General features: G+C 39.4%; 1 protein-coding gene across 1 annotated transcript in view; it reads left to right on the top strand.

Annotated features, from left to right (window-relative positions):
- Positions 1 to 20,480, top strand: part of LOC131990075 (pyruvate carboxylase, mitochondrial-like) — a 314,152-nt gene that overhangs the window by 80,910 nt on the left and 212,762 nt on the right. Inside the window, exon 11 of the mRNA XM_059355468.1 lies at positions 17,064 to 17,226. Within this exon, the coding sequence (XP_059211451.1) occupies positions 17,064 to 17,226 (163 nt within the window). The remainder of the gene's footprint in view (positions 1 to 17,063; positions 17,227 to 20,480) is intronic.

The raw sequence follows: 20,480 nt of genomic DNA, 5'->3' as shown, positions 1-20,480 counted from the left end.
GCCATTTATATCTGCACGATGGCAATATTTTATGCATTTTGTTTCCAAAAAGGTAGCTTTTCCTGTATTCAAACAAATGATTAAACTGCTTTTCATTTGTTTGTTAGAGGCAGAAAAATCTTCCAGTAACAAAAATGATTGATTAAATTGACTAATTATGGAAGCATTGATCAGTAATAATTGATTGTGTTGAAAATAACCTTTTAAAGTTGGAGCAGGAAAAACCAGTGTGCTGCAAGGAGAGGGTGATTTTGTTCAAGAACATATATCTGCATTAGATGATAATCTTCAAGGTCACAAGAATAGCGTATGCATGCTGTTACATGGCAGATTTTTCATTGAAGATTCAATGCCTGGAAAATGCACAAGGTTGAAGCACAAAGTATAGTGTAGATACATGTTCAAGTGTTGTGTAGTTGTGTAGTTCAAGAGTAGTTATGTGAGTGGTTATCCAGGGTTCATGGGAGCTTCTGGGACTTGAGAGTTGACTGCTTCTGATTTACCCAATTCAAAGAAAATCTATTTAGTGATCAAGAGTAGCCCACTTCACAATCTCAATGCCATGTTTGCACTCACTTTAGACTCTGGTTAGATACTCCACCTTACCATATGAAAGTAGTGTATGTAGCAAGAAGGCTATGTATGGATGCTGTTTTCTTATTTAAAGCCTAATACTTAAGTAAGTTCAAGGGTTTGCAGTCAGGCTTCACTTCAAACCGCACTCTGAATCAGGAACACCAACATAGTTGAGTCAATATAGAGCTATAGAGACAGACATCCGGTCAATATCTAAGTTTAATCAACCAACATGGTGTCTTCGAATGCACCCCAGCTCATCAATTTTACACATCAATCTAGACGTTCTGTGGGGGAGCGCTCACTCATCCTGGGTCCCAGGAAGGCCTTGAAATATGGTGCACTGCAAGGTGAGACACAAGTAAAATGTAAATGAGTGGACCACATGGGACATAAATCTGCTGCTAATATGCTGTTGAAACTTTAAAGGTCAAGCCGCGGGCAGTGATGTCAAATCAGGTTTCAACAGCTAATGGTCGAAGCACTGCTGATACGTAAAGTATATGTTAAATATGAACGCATGGCTGTGACATGATTAGTTGGTTCATTGATTATTCGATCAACAGAAAGCTATCATACAGTTCCAATGATTGATTAATTCAGAGGTGGCCAACTATGTGCCATGGAGGGCAGATAGAGCAGGTTTTTCATTCCAGTTTACCTCAGAAGGTCATTTCACTCATGAGTTACTACTCTCTAATCTGTCATAGCATGACGCATGTTGAAGAACCACTCCTATAATGTATCTTGTCACAATGATTAGCACTTCATGTGGTCCTGGCTTTTGGTAGAGGCTGTCAGAGAATCTCAGAAACAAAATTAAGATCACAATTTGTCTAAACCTTTTGTTCGATGTTACTTCTTGCTCCGCCTCCACCAGAATGCACTGTTAAAATGCACTGTTAAAGCCTGTACAAGCTGCCAAACCTTTTATCAGCTATCTGCATCACAGCTGATGTGACTTAAGGCCCAAATGCACTAGAAACCCACTGAAAGCACATGACATGTGTGTATTGAAGTAAATCTATTGTTGTAAATGTGCCAAACACGCATCTAAAGCATCAGGAGGCTTGTCAAACTGCTCTCACACACCCACTTTATCATTTTGTAGAGTCAAATGAGGACCCAGCGACCAAAGCTGTTTGTTTTTTTCTGTAGCACGGTGCCCGTTTGGAGTAAAAAGGCACCTATTGACAGTTTGCTGTTACTACGGCAACATCTGTCAGCTAAACATTTTGTAAACAATACAATTGTAATTCTGCAATTCTAAATAAAATCAACCACCACTACCAACAGGGTTGCTACATAATCCTAACAACAGCAATGAATTTACACAGGAGAGTTACAGTGGCAAAAATGTGTGAACCCTTTGAAATTACCTAGTTTTCTGCATTCATTTGACATAAATTGTGATGTCCCAAGTATAGAAAAACACAATGTGCTTAACCTAATACCACACAAACAATTATAATATTCCACGTCTTTATTGAACACACCATGAAACATTCATAGTGCTTGTGGAAGAAGTAAGTGAACCCTTAGGCCAATGACTCCATCAAGAGTAAATTAGAGTCAGGAGTTAGCAAACCTGAAGTTCAATCAATAAAACAAGGTTTGAGTGAGCTATGGAGCTATGTATGCTATTCACAAGAATCTTCTGCTGATGTGAACCATGCCTCGCAAAAAAGAGATCTCCAAAGACCTACGGTCAAGAGTTGTTGTGTTGCATGACTGCAAGACTGGAAGGGGTTACAAAGTAATCTCAGAGACTTTAGATATTCACTAGTTACAGTTGCACAAATTGTCCACAAATGGAGACGATTTAGTTCTGTGGCTAATCTCAGTGAGGTAAAACTGAACCCTAGAGTAACAGCTAAAGATTAAAGAAATCATTGGAACCTGTTAACATCTCTGTTCTCCAGTCTACCATAGACAGAAGAGTAAACAGGCATGATGTCCATGGCAGGACACAACGGAGGAAGCAACTAGGGGTGCACCGATCGATCAGCCGGCCGATTGATCGGCGCCGATTTCCTTAATTTTGCGGGATCGGCGATCGGCCGATTCCTTTATGTCAAACCGATCTTATCTAGCGATCTTACCTCGATAATAACCCCCCACCGGCGAAGCAGTGCTCCCAACTTTGTTGCTAAATTCAGCAACTTTTCAGACCCCCTTAGCAACTATTTTTCAAGAAAGCACACAGTTGCTGCTGCTGCTGACGTGCACCGTTAACGACGGTGAAACTCAAACGTCACCTCCAGAGTCTCTAAATCCCTCTGGGGGCTAACTTGTCCCACCGTGGAAAACCCCCTCCTCCGTTTGTTTCTTCTTCTACAGCTTGGCATCTAGCCGCCACACTGTATCATCAAATGTTACGCTGCCCCCGTGCGGAAGGCACCAGTAATACAAATTTTTTTCTTCCAGATATGATGAACTATTCGATTTTTTATGATTTAATGACTATTCGAATATTTGAAAATCGATGCCCATCCCTAGTTGTATGTTGTGCTATAACGAAACCAAAAACTCAGGACACTTTATTTATGGTTGCAGTTCTTTTGTTAGTTTGTCCTGTAAATTGTTGCTATTTAAGTTCAATATTTTATTAACTACCTCAGACATTGTGATTTCCTTTATTTGTTAATAGAAAAATACTGCTGTTATTGTTTTTCAATAAAATAAGATTCAAACATTGAAGGTGTATGCTGTGAGTTATAAAAAAATCGGTATCGGTCAAAATCGGAATCGGCAGGTCAGGCTTTTTAAAAATCGGTGATCGGTTATCGGCCAGAAAGTTGCAATCGGTGCACCCCTAGAAGCAACTGTTCTCCAGAAAAACATCACTGCATGCTTGAAGTTTGCCGAAGAGCATCTTGACACTCAACAATGCTACTGACAAAATGTTTTGTGGACTGATGAAACTAAGGTTGAATTTGCATGTCTGATCAGCAGCTACCAGAAGCGCTTGGTTGAGGTTATTGCTGCCAAAAGAACCAGTTATTTACCAGTTAATAACTGGTTAATAACCAGTTAATTAATAACCAGTTAATTAACCAGTTTCAACCAGTTATTAAATCCAAGGGTTTACTTACTTATACCACCAGCATTATGAATGTCTCATGGATCAATAAAGACAGAAAGAAATATTATGATAGCTTGTGTGGTATTAGGTTAAGCACATTGTGCTTCTCTATACCTGGGACTTAAATGCAGATCAGATCACATTTTATGACAAATTCATGCAGAAAACTAGATCATTTCAAAGGGTTCACATTCTTTGTTTCACACACCTGGAAGACAAAATGATGAAATGGTATTCCCGGTGTGCTGCTGCCAACCAGCTGATGAAAGCAGCAGCACCCAACAGTTGCCCTTCTGCCTTATGCAACATTAAAAGCCACTCAAATAGGAATGCATAGAGACTGAATGGGGGTATCTGTAAAGCACAGGAACTTCAAGCCTGTGGTGCTGACGTTTCACATCTGATGCCTGCAGTGCACCAGAGAGCATCAGTTTAGGTGCCTCAATTGATGCTTTCAGTGTTCTGGGCCTTTACTGATAACAAAATAGTTTGATAGCATTGTTGTTATGACTGGTGGCGATGCTTTACTCACTGAATAGAAGAAGCTTTTTAGGTGATTATTTACATTCTTTTTTTAGCATGGAAAAGTGCCATTTGTGTTTTTAGCTCCTGTTTTCCTTGTTTATTGACATAATTTGAAATTTGATCTGTAATTATTTCCCCTCTATCTGTTGCTCTCTGTATTTAATTTTTCTCTGTCCCTCTCCCTTCTGTCTGTCGTCTTCCTCTTATCTGCATGCACTGTCTCTCTCCTTTCGGCCTTTCTCTCCTCGCTCCTCGCTGCCTTCTGGACGCCTGCATTATTTTGCATTCCTCTCTTCACTCTTCCCTCTGCTTCATAACAAGGAGAGCAAGAATTAATTAATAGGCTGATAGTGAAGCTGGAGAAAATAGAGAAGAAAGCGAGCTGAAAAGGAGAGGAAATCTAATCAGATAGGATCTTGTATTTGAGTGTGTGTGTGTGTGTGTGTGTGTGTGTTCATATTTTCCACCCCTCACTGCCTTATTGCCTTGTCCTTCTCCACTTATGCCCTCCAACTGTTTCTCTTCTGTTTATTTCTCTGTTTACTCTAAGTGATTCTTGACATTTTTTTAACTGTCCATTTTCAAGCTTAATTGGGAAAACATTTTTTTTTCTCTTTCCTCTGTCCTCTCCTTCCATTTATCCCTTTTCCTCCGCATTCTGAGTTTTTTTTACCTTGACTCATGTTGATAAACTATGATTCATTATTCCTTCCTCTCTTCATCCCTTTCTCCCCCTCTCCCTCCATCCCCAACCGTGTTCTGTTTGCATTTGTGTATCGAACAGGCAGCAAAGTTTTTTTCCTGCCAGCTAAATTGATGTCAAAATGCCACCCTCATGCCACAATGATTCAAATTTCTTATTTCCTCCCCTCTCTCATGCAGACAACTCATCCCTCTCCTGTCTCTCCATCCATTTGTCAGCCCCCCCCTCCACCTACCTTCCTCCTCCTCTTCTTCTTCTTCTTCGTCTGTTTGCTGTCTAAAACCGTCTAATGAAATTCATACAAAACAAGATGGGAGACTTGATGCCGTCCTCTTCGCCTCGGTCTGCCTGTCTTTTGCTTCATCTTCGTTTGTTTTTCTTTCATATTCTCTCTCGCTCCATTTACCCGTCTTTATTGTCCTTTCCGTCTGTCCTTCACACTTTACTCCATCTCTCTTTGTCTTCTTATTTCTCTCTATAGGCCTCCTTTTCTTCCATCTCTCCCTCTTGACTTCTGCTGTTGTCTTTGTTTGTGTTTATCCATCCTTCCTATTCCCTCGCTTCCATCGCTAACACTTTCTCTGCTATCCCCTGCTTTTCTACATTTCCATTCCTGCAGGCCCCACTTGGAACCACATTGGCTATATTTCCACTTATTTATTTAGACAAGACTTTGTGTTTTTGCGTGCGTGTGTGGTATGTGTGCACACATTTGGTTGACAAGAGTCTGCATTAGTTTTGCCGAAATGAGAAATACATTTCTGCTTTGCTCTTTACCACTAGCCCTGGAGCCATCTTGAAAAATGCATTTACCGGAGACGTGGTTTGTGTGAACATGAACAAACCCGAATGCCACAAAAATACACACACACACACACACACACACACACACACACACACACACACACACACACACACACACACACACACACACACACCTGATACAGTGCGGCTAACACTCAAATGAAGTTATAAAATCAAGTGTTCACTTCAAAAGGAGTAAATGTTTTGAATTTTCGAGGCCACATCTTGGGGGGTGGTGAGGGGGAGCTGGAGACAATAGAAGATGAAAGAAGGGGAGGCGTGAGGAAGAAAGGAGGAGAGGGGAGAAGCAAAGCAAGGAAAGGGATATCTAGGAGAAGATGAGAGTGAAATTAAAAAGCAATAGAGGGGAATAGGATAGGATTGATCATCCTTTTAATTTACTGCTTCTTTTTGCTCCTCTCTTCCTCTCTTGCTCACACTTGCCATCTTTTCCTGCAGTGTCATCTGTGCTTGGCTCTCACTTCCTTCTGCACTCCACCCACCTTCCTTCCTTCCATTCACCTCTTCCACTTCTTACGTTTGCCATATTAAAATAGTCTGACATTTTCGGAAATGATTAGTTAGAAGCTTGTTCGCTTTCCTGCTGGGAGTTAGATAAAAAAAAAATGATACCGCCTCTATATCTGTCCCTTCACTATGAACTTACAGCCTGCAGCCATTGGCTTAACTTGACATTTGTAGCATATTCAGAGCCAGGGTAACCTGGCTTGCTAACCTAGGCTAACTGTCTTCTGGCTGTTGCAAAACTATTGCTATAATCTCCTCTTTGCCTCCCAAAATGATTTCTTAAATATGAACCTGCTTTCTGCAATCCCACCTCCATTCTTCCTTTCATTATTATCTTCTTCCAGTCTTACCCTGAGTCATTGCTTCTTCCTCAATTCATCCCCTGTTGTCCCACTCCCCCATTTATCCGTCTTATCCTTCATCCCTCCTTCCCACTCCCATCCCAACTCCCTCTCTCCCAGCCTTCAACCTTTGCTTCCTCCCACCGCCTCTTTGCTTTCATTCCTTTTGTCCCTTTTGAGCTAGGCCAAATCAAATCTCTTCCACGCTCCCACTTTTCCCACTCGCTCTTTCAGTTTTAGCATTTCTATCCTCCTCCACACTCCCACTCCCTCTGCTTCCCCTCACTTTATTTTCCGCTTTCTTGCATTGAGTTGGGGATGTATAGCTGTCATCTTGTCCCGGTTTTTATTTATCTCTCAATCTCTTGACGATCTCAAGAGTGGAGTATATTATTTACTTTACCTCCCTGCCTGTTTGTCATATTTTCTTGACTATTTCTTCAGCTCTTATCACCACAACAAGCTGCCTTCCTCTCCTCACCATACTCCTTTCACTTTCTTTCTCTCCCTCTCCCCTTTTTAGTTCTGGGCGCACAGCCACCCTCTTCTCCCTTGCTAACGAGCTCTGAGTGAAACGACTGAAAATGATATGCAATTAGTACTCAGCCTTCATGGTCTCGGAGTGCGTGCGTATGCACATGTGACGGATGGAGGCAGAGTTTGTGTGCTTGCTGCTGAGTGTGAACGTACGTGTGCGTGCTGGACTGTTGTGTGTGCACAGGTGTGTGTGTCCTCAGGTTCTACTGAGCACTTGGCTAATGTATTTTCCATGTACTGTAATAATATATGTCCAGGGTGAGTGAGTCAAGTGCATATGTATAGGTGCTTTCTGAGGTATTCGTGTATGCATATATGTATATACATTTTTATGATCATATTTTAGACTTAATGTCATGGAAAAAGAAAGCATAATTTTGTGTGTGCAGGGGCTCGACCCTCTGTCAGAGGTTGGTACATTATACATCCTCTGCTCTGATCTCCTCAACCTTGGCATCTAACCCTCTGTATAACTCAGGGCAGACAAGATAATTCCTTTTAATAGAATTACATTTTAATGAAACCTTCACTGCACTCTTGACTCTGGAGATGACCTAAAGTAATTCAAAGTTGATCCTCTTTGGCAGGGGAATGTAAATTCTTGCTTTGAAATGCACATGTGCCCTTTCGTTATTTGGAAGCACACTGCCATATTAGATCAGCATATTTCAGCACCAATTAAAAATTCTCACTAAGAATGATGCATTTTGGCTAATTACACCATATGTTTTATGGTGAGGCTATTAGCATTATAATATGGAATAAACTGAATTTAAACTGATCTTTCTTGTCACATAAAAGGTTCAGCTTATCTCTCATCTATACTTAAATCAGTGGTTCCTAAAGTATGGGGTTGGCACCCACTGGGTGCCCAAGGGATAAGCCAATTTCCATTTTGTTCATGGTGCATTTTTTTTAAACCTGTTGTCACATTAAAAAAACAAGACTGCATTTACATAATGATCCTACATTTTACACATTATCAAACATATTAAATTAGCAATACATATTCATCACCATATTAAAGACACCTATAATGCAGTGACTGTAGGGCGCAGCTCAGACATGACAGCTAATAGTTTCTTTAAATGGAGGTAAGAGTTGCACTTGTATTATTTGTAGTTATGAGGTTGGTGAAAACAATTGGTGTTGGTGACATTATTTGGTCAAAATCAAAATGTACCTTTTTTAAAGTGTGGCCTTCTACAGAGGAGCCACATCTCCAGATCCATAATGATCGACATATCTTCCTTCATATAACCACAGGACACAATCCGTGAATTAACTAACTCAACCACAATTCCCTGGTTACCTGACACAACAACCCTTTATTAGGTACACCTCACTAGCAGTGGGTTGGACCCCCTTTTGCCTTCAGAACTGCCTTAGTTCATTGTGGCATAGATGTAACAAGGTGCTGAACACATTCCTCAGAGATCTTAGTCCATGCCGATGGCTGCACATCCATGATGCCAATCTCCCAAGAAACCAGTTTGAGATGATTGAGCTTTGTGACACGGCAGGTTATTGTGCTCAAAGTAGCCATGATATACAAGGTCAGCAACAATTATCAGGTAGGCTGTGGCACTTAAACAATGTTCAATTAACCCTTCACCGCCCCCCTTTTATGCAGACTGACCAATCATAGCCTAGCACTGGTCAGCTCTGATTAGGGTTTGAACATTGTACGGCTCTGAGTTGCATATGGTGTGGTCTTCTGCTGCTGTGGCCCATCATCTCTAAGGTGTGACTCTTTATAAAACTTCAGAGTGGTTATTTGAGTTCCTGTTGTCTTTCTATCAGCACCAACCAGTTCAGCCATTCCCCTCTGACCTCTGGCATCAACAAGACATTTTGGCCCAGAGAACTGAAGCTCAGTAGATGTTTCTCTTTTTTTTGGATCAGATTCCATGAACCTTAAGACCACCTTTCTTCCCCATTCTGATGCTGATTTGATATTTCTGTCAAAGATCAGTCGATCCACTAATAGTGTGCTGGTTTTATGGTTTCATAATCTGATTTAACATAGCCTTCCTCACATTTATAGTTCTGGATTTCTTTAAAAAAAGAGCAGGTTCAACCGCTTAGATGGCAATATTCCACCCTGTCGAACATGACGTGGATAATCAGTTGTTAAATTCCATCCAGTTAGTGTTAATGTGGTGCAACAAAATGCTCTGTCAGGTTTGAGTATGTTAGACTGTTGAGACTTTCTTTAACATCAGCGGATAAACAATATGTGCATGGCATTGACCTGGACTTGAGATAAAAGGGTTTTTCTTATCTTTGAAGGTTCTTGGAGAGAAACCTGTCAGTTAGAGTTAGACTTTTTCCAAGACCTTGAGAGCTGATTTCACCTGGTTTCCTTAAATTGGTGCTTAAGTGCAGTATTGATGAATGTTGATTTGTTTCCACTATGGCTTTTTTTTTTCAAAATTGGCACAAGAAAATGTGTGTTCAGGCGTATGAGCTGAAATATAAGATGTGGTGCAGAGATGTGTGCACACTTTGTTCCCTAGTCTTCAGTTTCAGCTGTCTGCATGGCCCATGGTGATATACATAAACAGAATATGTATCAGTTAGACAGGAAGTTATTTATGCTGCATTTTCTCCAAAAGACTTTTCAGGTGCTGCTATAAAATCTGGCTAATATAGTACCTGTGGGAATGCAGCCAATGCTGAGCGGTAAATAATTTGGGCCTCCATGTGGTTCTTCTGTCTAATACATGTATCACTTCGCTAAAATGATGTACTTGGCTGTGAGGTAAAGGCATTGACAGAGTTTTAAAGAACAGATTCAGTGAGTAGACCTATATTTATAACACTTGTGGGGGTTTCAATTTTTTCTTTGAAAATGTCAGAGATCAAATATAAACTTGGCAGCTATTCAGAAGCCCCAAGAAAGGCAGAGAAAAACAGTCAGGGATGCCAGGTAGGAAAGTAGACATGAAGTATAAGGCTTGGCATCTTAAAACATTAATGCACGCTTTTAGCAGTGTCAGAAATAAAGAACAAGTTCACACCTTTTGACACTTTAGAAATCTGAAAGTGAGCCAAAACGAGGCTTTAGTAGGAGACATTTAAATCACTGAATGTTAGGAATGGACACAATGTTAAGTCTAATATTTTTAGCTTCTCTGTTTTGTAGGAAAATGCAAAAATTGAGGCTTGGATAGATGTATAGTTTAGGTGGAGTAAATTTGAAAATGCAGGTGAAGGAAAGACGTGCGTGAAACATTCAAATGGTAAATGGGGTGCACTTATATAGCACTTTTATCCAAAGCATTTGCAGCATCTGCATTTGCAGCATTTGGGGTTCAGTATCTTGCTAAAGGATACTTCAACATGGCTGTCATGGTCGGGGATCGAACCACCAACCTTCCAATCAGAAGACAACTGCTCTACCAACTGAGCCACAGCCACCAACACAACAATATTTCATAATAGTATTTTTAATGACCCCCCCCCCCCCCCCATAAAAAAATTATTTAAAAAATCAAGGCTAAAACTTCCCATAAGTTTATTTCCATGACTTTCTTCGAGTCCTAGCCTACCAGAAAAAAGGAGTCAGACTTTCCAGTTTGTTCCATTTGGCTTGTTATAATGCGATTATTTGCTAATTTTAGGAAATATGCATTACTAAACCTCAATATCACCTGGAATGAGAGCGGCCTTAAGGCACCTCCTGCATTAGTACATAATTGTAATCTTGAGGCCTCGTGTTGTAGAAAGGGCCTGAGTCAAAAACTAGTTTTAAGACCTTATTATATCACGTTTTATTGTGCTTACATGCTGCATATTCCTAAATAAATTTATGTTTAATCAAATTTCCAACACCTAACCAGGGAGCGTTGCAGCTCAGGAGTACTTCTTGGTTCCTGGGGCTCTAGACAAAATATAATTAAAGTGCCATGCGTAGTCTGCAGCATGCACAGTGCTTGATGGCTTCTTACATGACAGAGTACACACAGTACACAATATAAAGAGAGAGCAGGAAGTGAGGGCGCCAACAACTTTTAAGATTAGATTTGTGAACAAGCAGGTGGAAGAACTTTAGTTAAGATTAGTTTTGGTCAAGGATAAATGTTTGAATGAATCTGGAATTGGACCTTCCACTGTGGTATTCAATACTGAGCTATTCTGTTTCTTCTTGTGTCCCTTTATTATAAGAAGCACATTTATTGATTATTAAATTACTACAAAAACAACATAAAAATCATCCTTTGGGGACACTTTTCCAGGCATGATATACATCTATATAACATCTGAACAATAAGAAATGTGAGAGGTTTATAGCTTTTGGCATTGTATTTTTTTTATATCATTTTCATTACTTTTATTTGATGGATTTATTTGCTACCCAGAAGCTGGTCCTGCTCTGGGTTTCCTTGCCACTGTACTCGCAGATGTATAGGAGAGTGCTGCCTAGAAGTCTGTCTGTCTGTCTGTCTGTCTGTCTGTCTGTCTCTTTCTCGCTCTTTCTTTCTCTCTCTCTCTCTCTCTCTCTCTCTCTCTTTCTTCTTTCTTCTGTTATTTGATGCTATTTAAATACAACTGACTTGATTGGAGAAGAAAACTCCCAAAATATTTTATTGTTCAGAGTTCTCATGCATAAACATTAATGATAAATTAAATCAAATAAAACTGCTCCTTACTTCCAGAGTTTCCATTTATTAATTATTTTCTGAGTTATGCCCTCGACCCGTATTCTGTTTCACCAGTCACCATATCAAATAAAAGAAAAAGCAAACTTTCATAGTTTATTTTGATAACTGCACACAGACTTTCAATATTTCAATTTCAACTGATTTTATTGCCATGAAATGTCATAACTTCTCTGTTGCCAAAGCTTGTAAAAGAAATTAGTGGATAATGAAAAAGAGCACTGTTGTAATTGAAATACAGTGTGATGATCTATGCATCTCACCCTGTGTTTTGTATACTAGATATACATCCAGACTTAGTTCATACTTGAAGCTCCATACAAGGTAATTTAATTCATTACATACATATATAAATGTCAAACACATTAGAAGAAGGTTGAGTGGTTGTTAGTTATCTGTCTGTCTGGCAGCTGGTTACAAATGTCCCCTAACAGAGGAGAAAGTGATGTTTACGCATATAATGGAAATGTATCCGTGAATACAGACATGGTCTTTGGATCGTTTCCATTAATATTGTTACTTAACGTGTCTAATTCAAATGCTGATTCTCAAACATTGCACTTCTTGTTAAAGTATCCCCACTAATGTTGATGTTGCCTGACTGTGCCTGTGTACAGATGTTTCAGGTCAATCCTCGTCACGCTCTTCAGTTAATCCTCTGTGTTCTGTAACATCCGGTTTTGCCAACTGTTAAAACCAGCGTCCTTTATCGCATGCATGTGCTGGAGAGTATTCCCAACTCCTACTTTTGCAGAAGGCATATCACCCTCATCCTCTTCCTGTGTTGCTCCGCCTTATTGTGGAACTTGCTAATGATACAAGGAACTTTCATTCTGTAACTGGCTGCACTGAGGGACAGATGTTGCTGCAGGCTCTTTAATTTGTCTGAGTCAAATTAGTATACAATGAATTCTATAAACCCTCGAGGGTCCTCATTCAATCAGTGTTGCCTTATGCTTTCAAAGTAGAAGAATTATGCGAGGAAAAAAACTAGGCCAAACTTGATTTATATGTAATAGAGAAAAAGTCCATGCATGGGTGTCAAGTGGAAATGTTAAAACAACACATGTTTATTTGAATAATATTAAAGAATTTCCATCTCTGTGAAAAGGGAGCCATTAAAACTCACCATTATGCCGCCTCGTAAGTTTGTTTTTTAAAATTTGGATCCATTTTTTTTTTGCCTTACTTTTTGCCTTACTTTGTCAGTCGTTGAATAAACGACTGACAGAACAAATAAACAAGCAAACAAATACTTTTGCCATACTGCAGCTTAAGTATGCCTTGTTGTCTTCGTTTCAGCCTGAAATTACTGAACAATGGATGAAAGAATTATAAAGACAATCACAGCTCTTAACTCTTGGCAACATTATATTTCATACTATAGAGTAGGAAAGTCTCTACCCATGTAGTTTTCTTAAAGGGACAGTTCACCCCAGATCTAAAATACATATTTTTCCTCTGACCTGAAGTGCTGTGTGTGTTGGATATATTGGCCATAGTGATGTCTGCTTTCTGCTTTCTCTACTATTTTATTTCTAGTATAGTTCCAACAGGAATCTGCTCACAATAAGCTCTCTGTTTTATCTTGAATAACTGGCACATGATGTCTAGAATGTGACATTGCTGTTGAGTTTTTCAAGTGTTTATTTTTGGTGCTTTGAACACCACATGTGAGTGGCATATAGTTATATATGCATATATATTTAATTGGAAAGGAGGCTGATATCTCTAACAACTGGCAACTCATTGAAAAAGATTCTTAATTGAAAATTGATAAATGGCAATACAGGTAAAAGGAAAAATATGTATTTTTGATTTTGATGTGAACTGTCCCTTTTAAGGTGCAGAAGTCCCGGGCAGCTGATAAAATCTTAGACCCAACAAAGACAATTATAGCTGGGGACACACTACACAAGTCTTTACAGATTTTCAAAAGTCATGATGGTTTCAGCAGATTTTTGTATGACAACTGAAAGACTGGGGAACATTTAACAACTGCTCCTGATGAGGGATCACAGAATACAGGATGTGTCAAACTGACTAAAGGAACTGAATGCATTAAACTCTCACAAGGGTGACAGTTTAAAGGGTCAACAAATATACCAGTTTCTGGCGGTAATGCACCAATTTGGAGGAGGAGGAGGAGGAGGAGAGGAGGTAAACAAAGATGGATGACAATCTGCTTGCTGCTGCTGTCTTCTGATGCTTTTTCCTGTGTCCACTCCTCTTTTTCTTTTGGCTGTTGGAAACATGTGTTTGCAGTCAGTTCACAAAACCTTGATTGTGTCCGGATTCGGCTCAAAAATGTAAAACATGTTTGATTGACTGCGACTGATGTCCGGTCGGGTCTGTTCCCCTCACACACTCGTTGATTGTTGTGCCAACTCGCCATGCCGACTAGTGCAGACTTTACCCAATTGGGAATCGTGGGTCAAATCTGGCAAAGAATCTTGTAGTGTGTCCTCAGCTTAATCTAAGTCTGGAAACAAACTGGTGTTCTAATTAAAGCATTAAATACTTGGAAACTCAGAATCCTTTCCTTAACTGCTGTTAGGGGCACCACTCATAGAGTGACTCACTTCATCTTGTCCTTTTTATTTTTTAAGGAGCTGAGCTGGGCTGTCTAATTTCAAAAATACCAACATATTCATAAAAGTGTAACAAAAACATGACGTTAGTGCTTGTCCAAGTTATCAAGATTGGATCTGCTTATTCCACCAACACATTTTCACACCAGGCTGATGCATAATTGTCCTTCTGTTTAGCCAGAATGTGGATACCAGCTAATTGAGACATTAAGGAGACTGAGGCCAAGACGGTGTCCAAAATCCAAGCTTGTTTGCTAATGTGTGTGCCTTCTGTCTCTCATTCACCCTTCAAGGCGGCGAGGCTTCCCAATTGTCTGAGTGTGTTTATTTTTGGCAGCAGATTGGGCGCAGGGACACAGCCATTTAAGAATTATGTGTCCCCACTGCCTGCGTCTGTCCACTGCTGCATTTGAAATGTGTCCAGAAAACAATGATGACAAAATGCTTTTATACATTTTGGCTATGTGTTAGACTGCACAAGGTCACGAAGCTTAACCCAGCAAGTCTCATTTGAGCTTTATATTTAAATAAATGCATACAAATGAGCCAAAATTGATGTTAAGGGTTACAACTCATGGAAATGGAAGAAAATATCTTCTCTTAGTTCCTCTCATATTTAAATTCTTCATAATATTGGATAATTGCTGAATAAAAATTTGCATAATATACTCCTATCTGTATGTGTGTGTGTGTGTGTGCATATGTTCCTGAGTGAAAATGCATTTCTTGGATATCACATAAATAAAATGTAACCGGCTTGAGTTGGTGTGACGGAACAAGTAGCAACTGCACCATGCATTTAGCTTAAACCTAATTTTAATGTTATCTTTTGAAATTTAATAAAGTCGAATAAAACGACCAACAACACGTCGTCTTAGCTTTTAGCCAGTTTTTGCAGATAACATCAATATCAAAAACAAATTTTTGCATCGTAGCATGCAGCTGTTGGTTATAATAAGCTTATCAGTATTCCCCAGGAGCAGATGTTATTTGTTTCAGCTGAGTCTTCATTTATTTTCATTGTACTGACTTACTGTGGAGCAGTTTTGAATTTGTCACACACCTGCTCAAGGCTGTGTTTCTTTAAAAATACTTTTTAGTTCATATGTTGTCCTAAGGACAAAATAAATGGCTAATTCAACTGAAACAAAATGTTACTGTTTTAGACCACAAACACCAGTCTAGCTGCCGTTGACTTAGTGCTTCTTTGCTCTTAGGCCCAATACTAGAGCAGCGTTTGTGGTTAGAAAGGTAACTTAATGTAACCCTGGGTTTTATTTTTTTGCGTGAACTCGATGGTACATTGCCATAGCAACTTCTGCTGCACATCTAACCTGCTCTGGAGCTGGTGATATTTGAGAAAATAGATTAACCCCCACCATTAATGTTGAATCAAATTTTGAAGTCAAATTTTGAAATGTCGCATTAAAGAAAATGTGAATTAGGGACGTTTCCATCAACTGGTTGAGAGCCAATTAGCAAAGCTGCATCAAGGGCAGAAGAGAGAAATATAAAAATAGGTTGCTAACCAGACAACTTTGGCCACCCATGAGAGAAAATGTGTCTTCAGGAATTAGATTTAATTGTGCAACCTAAAATTGTTCTTTCATGTCAGCTCTTCTTGACCAGCAGAGCGGAAGCATCTTATCAGTCAGTGAGTTAAATGTTCGCCAGAACTTATTTGTGATAATTGTTTCCATCTCCCCTATAGCGCATTAACTATTATCCTAAAAAGACAAAAACCACCTCAAGCTTGCGTAAAAACCTTTATGCGCAAATTTGAATTTTTTTTTCCTTCCTCAAATTTTGGTGTTTCCATCAAGCTTTTCTCATACGAATCTTCAAAATACGCATCGAAATTCATTGCTGGAAACACGCTACTGATTCTGTCGTGCTATTGTGCAGATATTAGAGGTTCTGAGTCTTCAGAGGCAAACAAAGCTCTGTGGCTTTCCCTCCTGATTTTTTTTAAATATGAGAAACTGACTTGGGAACAAATAAAGAGGTTGAATGATGTGTTTAAGTCTTAATATTTTTCAATTCAACAAAGTAGTAGTAGTAATAGTCTTGTCCTTGACTATATGTGGACACACTGGGTTGAATGACTAAGTTGATAACTGCCATTGTGTGACTGCTTAGCAGGAATGCTGCTGTTAGGTTTAGTGAAGCCATATTAACAAAATGATCCCCTGCATATGTTGAACTCACTTTCTATCACAGAGCCCAGAGAGTTGATTGAGATTCTTCACAGCATCTATTAAGCTCTAATCAAACAAAAGTTCTGTTGCTAATTTTTTTGTTGTTTTCATATGTAAAGTTGTATTTTCTGTTTCCTGCTTGCTTCCTCAGGGGCCATTGTTTCAACAACATCAAATTATACCTAAAGTTTCTTTCATTTTAATCACTTTGTTTTTGCTATTAAGAGCTATCCATGAGGGATTGTTTTCCTGTCACGCATCGCAGATTCTTTGTTCAAATGAGAAGTGCTGGGGAAAAAAATCCTCACATCCACACCCTCCCCATTCTGATTTGAAGCCAAAAAAGCTTAAGATGTTTATATTGAATAAGTGGCCTTACCGGTCTTTTAAACCTTGGTATAAGCAGAAAAAATGTTCTCCACAGTGACATCAAGGGAAATTAAGGGCTATTCACACCATGTTCAAGGCTTCAATCAATTTATTCACCTCATCGCCTCTCTCTCTCTAACAGTGTGGACCTGGTGCATGCCCAGCTGCATGTGTGTGAGGGCCGCAGCCTGCCAGAACTGTCCCTTAAACAAGACAAGATCAGGGTGAACGGCTGTGCGATCCAGTGCAGGGTGACGACCGAAGACCCAGCCAGAGGCTTCCAACCAGACACCGGCAGGATTGAGGTAGGGTTGATTTTAAAAAATGACTAAAAGGCCGTTGCCATACTATGAGCAACTCCTCCCCTTTGAAACATCACTTTCAGAGTGAGGAGAAAGTCTGCAGGTAGAGATGATACTTACGATATATAATACACATATATATCTGTGTATTTTTTAGGGCCGGGGCTTTAACGCAAATTGACGCATTTTAATCACACTTATTTTTGCACCGTGGAACGTTTCTCACTGGATGAGTTTCAGGCGGACCGATTATACTGGAGCACCAGCTAGCGTTGATGAGTTCAGACAACAACAAACCACAGTGAACATGAAGGAAGAAGCTGATGAGAGCGCTTTGGTTGGCCCCACGGATGATGGGACATTTTGTTACAAAAAACGAACGGATGGAAGCGTCGATAAGAGCATGGTTGTGTTGCTATGCAACAAGGAATTCGCATATCACCGCAGCACATCCAGCCTCAAGAATCACCTCAATGCAAAACATATAGCAGCTAGCTAGTGTGGTAGCTAGCGTGGACGAGCAAAAATGGCAAAAATTGCACTGGTCTGTTGGACTTGAACAAAAATAAATTACTTCTCACTGTTCTCAGGTCAAATATTTATATGCGATTAAAATGCGATTAATTTCGATTAATTAATTACAAAGCCTCTAATTAATTAGATTAATTTTTTTAATTGAGTCCTGGCCCTAGTATTTTTTACATGTAGCCAATCCAATTTTGGATTACAAAGTGTCACTTCTACATATAAACCATCATATAACAAGAATGTGACTGTGCAAGGCTGAACGTCAACACACTAACAAGACAACTTCCAGTAACACATACTTGACACCACACAGAAAAAAAAACTAAAAATAATATTACATGTTCAATTGCAACATTTCAAATTCTTTGCTAAATGATGGGCATTTTTCCTCATGTCCAAGGCTTTTACCAAGTAACTGGCTAACCTAAAGGGAAGCTTTACCAATTTTCAACAGCCGTACATGCAGATGAACATACCAGGTGGGCGTTTGGTGGTTCATCTACATGTATTGCCTGTGCTGGAGTGACACAGAGCCGGTTGAAAATCAGCAAAGCCTTCAAGTGTTTCTGGTAAAAATCACCATATAAAACCAAAGTCCTGACTCAAACTCAGTTTCTCTATTGCTGAGATGGTGCATTGCACATTGATAGCACATTCTTCTTCTAGACTTGAGATACTGTCCAGTTTCAGCATTGAGTGGTAAAATGCCAGATCCCAGCTGGGCACATTAAGCTCTTTTCTTCCAAGATTAATTACCCAGCATAATTCTCTCTTTTTCTAATCAGGCAAAAAATGTTCGAAGCCCATATGTCATATACTTGCAAAGCAACATGGCATCACATTCAGGCTGCATTCAGCATGTGGTTTTATCCAAGAGTTGAGTCTGTTTCAGCTTTTCTGCTGCAGACTGCAGCAGGTTTTTTCCCGGCATCCCCTGCAGTGTGGACTGCTCTAGCCCAACTTGAATGATTAGGATTTCTGGCGTTTTTGCGACATCTCCTGATTTGGTGTGGATGCAGCCTTAAATCTTCTTCCTCGCCTCATGTACTGAAAGCTTTGTTCAGCATACATTCGCTTCTGAGAGCTCAATTTTCTATAGTGCTGTTGTATATCAATAACTAATACCTGCAGTTAAGAGCAATTAACTGAATGTTGCAGAGAGCTCAGAGTAAATTATTAATCCCCACTGGGATTTATAGTACTAACATCTTGATACCAAAAATATCACTAAATGGTAATGAGAAATGAGAAATAACAGAATATCACCATCCAGGTGTGTGTGCACATGTGCAGTCACAGCTGCAGATAACAGCCAGTGCTCAAATTATAGGTCTGTCACAATGATCTATATAGTAGCTTTCAGTGCTGCAATTAGACATACATTGCCATTTGAAGACTGAGAGTGGGATGATGTACTGAATTTGAGAGGACCAGTGCTTTTCTTTGACAGTTTTCACACATGAGAAGACATAAACGTCTCTATATGAACACTCTGGGTATCCATTCACAGGCACATATCCGTATAGCTTCACTCTATGTCATTTCTCATTGTGTCTTTAAAACAACTCTCTTGCTGATGAAGTCTGATCCCTAGATGCTTTTTGCTGTCATGTCATTTTGCCCTTCACCCTCGACTGTACACCCACCTACTCTCCTTCTCTTCTTTTTTTTTCTCCCTATCATCCTTTGTTCCCTCTCTTTCTTTAATGTGTTTCTTTTTGCTGATTCTCTATTAGCTTTTATAGGCCTTAACGGTGTCACAAAGTGCTTTACAAATAATTAAATGGTAATGAAAGCCAGTTTGAATCAATAAAAATGGCACATTAGTTAAAACAAGGTTTAATAAGAATAAAGGACCATTTATCAGGATGAAAACAAATCAGAGTGTGCATGTTAAAGATAATGTTAAGAGATAATGATTATGTTGACCCCAGCAGTTCTTAATAAAAAGCCTTGGTATGCTCAGTTGCTATGTCTGGATTATGTTTGGTCTGTAGCCCAGACTCTGCTAAATGTGTGAGGATTCTGCTAGAGGGGAATAGAAAGGAAGGTAATTCTTTAACAGTGCAGAGAAGCAAAAACAAGTTACACAACGCAATGCTTTCTTTAGTATCATGTCAGAAATCTGCAATTTACAGCTGAGCAGCACACACACGCAGACCAGGGAGGCTGATCAATGATATTGTCACATTTACTGCAATTGGGAAACTATAAATTTCGTGGAGAGCCTCTGGTTTCTGTTTTTTTTCCTTTCTCCCCTTCTTATAGCTTGTCATGGATGCTGTGAATAAAATACTGCCTTTGCTGCCTTGTGACTTAACACAGTGCTTTTTAACTCCTTGGGTGTGATTGAATTCGACTTGCTCTGGTGGCTTTCCAATCAAACAAATCATCATCTGTCTCTAGGTTCTGAGCGAGGGGGAGAAATAAATAGTTGTGTTGCGTACACAGATTTATTTCAATTGAATTTGAGTTCATTAATGAAACCCTGGGGGTAGTTGTTTTTATTTCATTAACAGTTTATGTGGCTCAATGATCAAACCAAATGTTTTATTTTAACATTAACCTGATAAATAACCGTACTCTGATTAAGCCTTTGTTCAATTTCAGCCCCATATTCAATTCAGCAGCGTATATTCACACCTGATTTTGGGATGCAGACCAAAAAATATAAGGTATCAATATATGGCATCCCTGTTATGTCATTCTCACTTTTAAGTCTCATTATT

The sequence above is a fragment of the Centropristis striata genome, chromosome 17, assembly GCF_030273125.1.
Source record: "Centropristis striata isolate RG_2023a ecotype Rhode Island chromosome 17, C.striata_1.0, whole genome shotgun sequence".
In the NCBI taxonomy this organism is placed as follows: Eukaryota; Metazoa; Chordata; class Actinopteri; order Perciformes; family Serranidae; genus Centropristis; species Centropristis striata.
The sequence above is the reverse complement of the archived record's forward strand: the minus strand, read 5'-3'. Positions and strand labels throughout refer to the sequence as shown.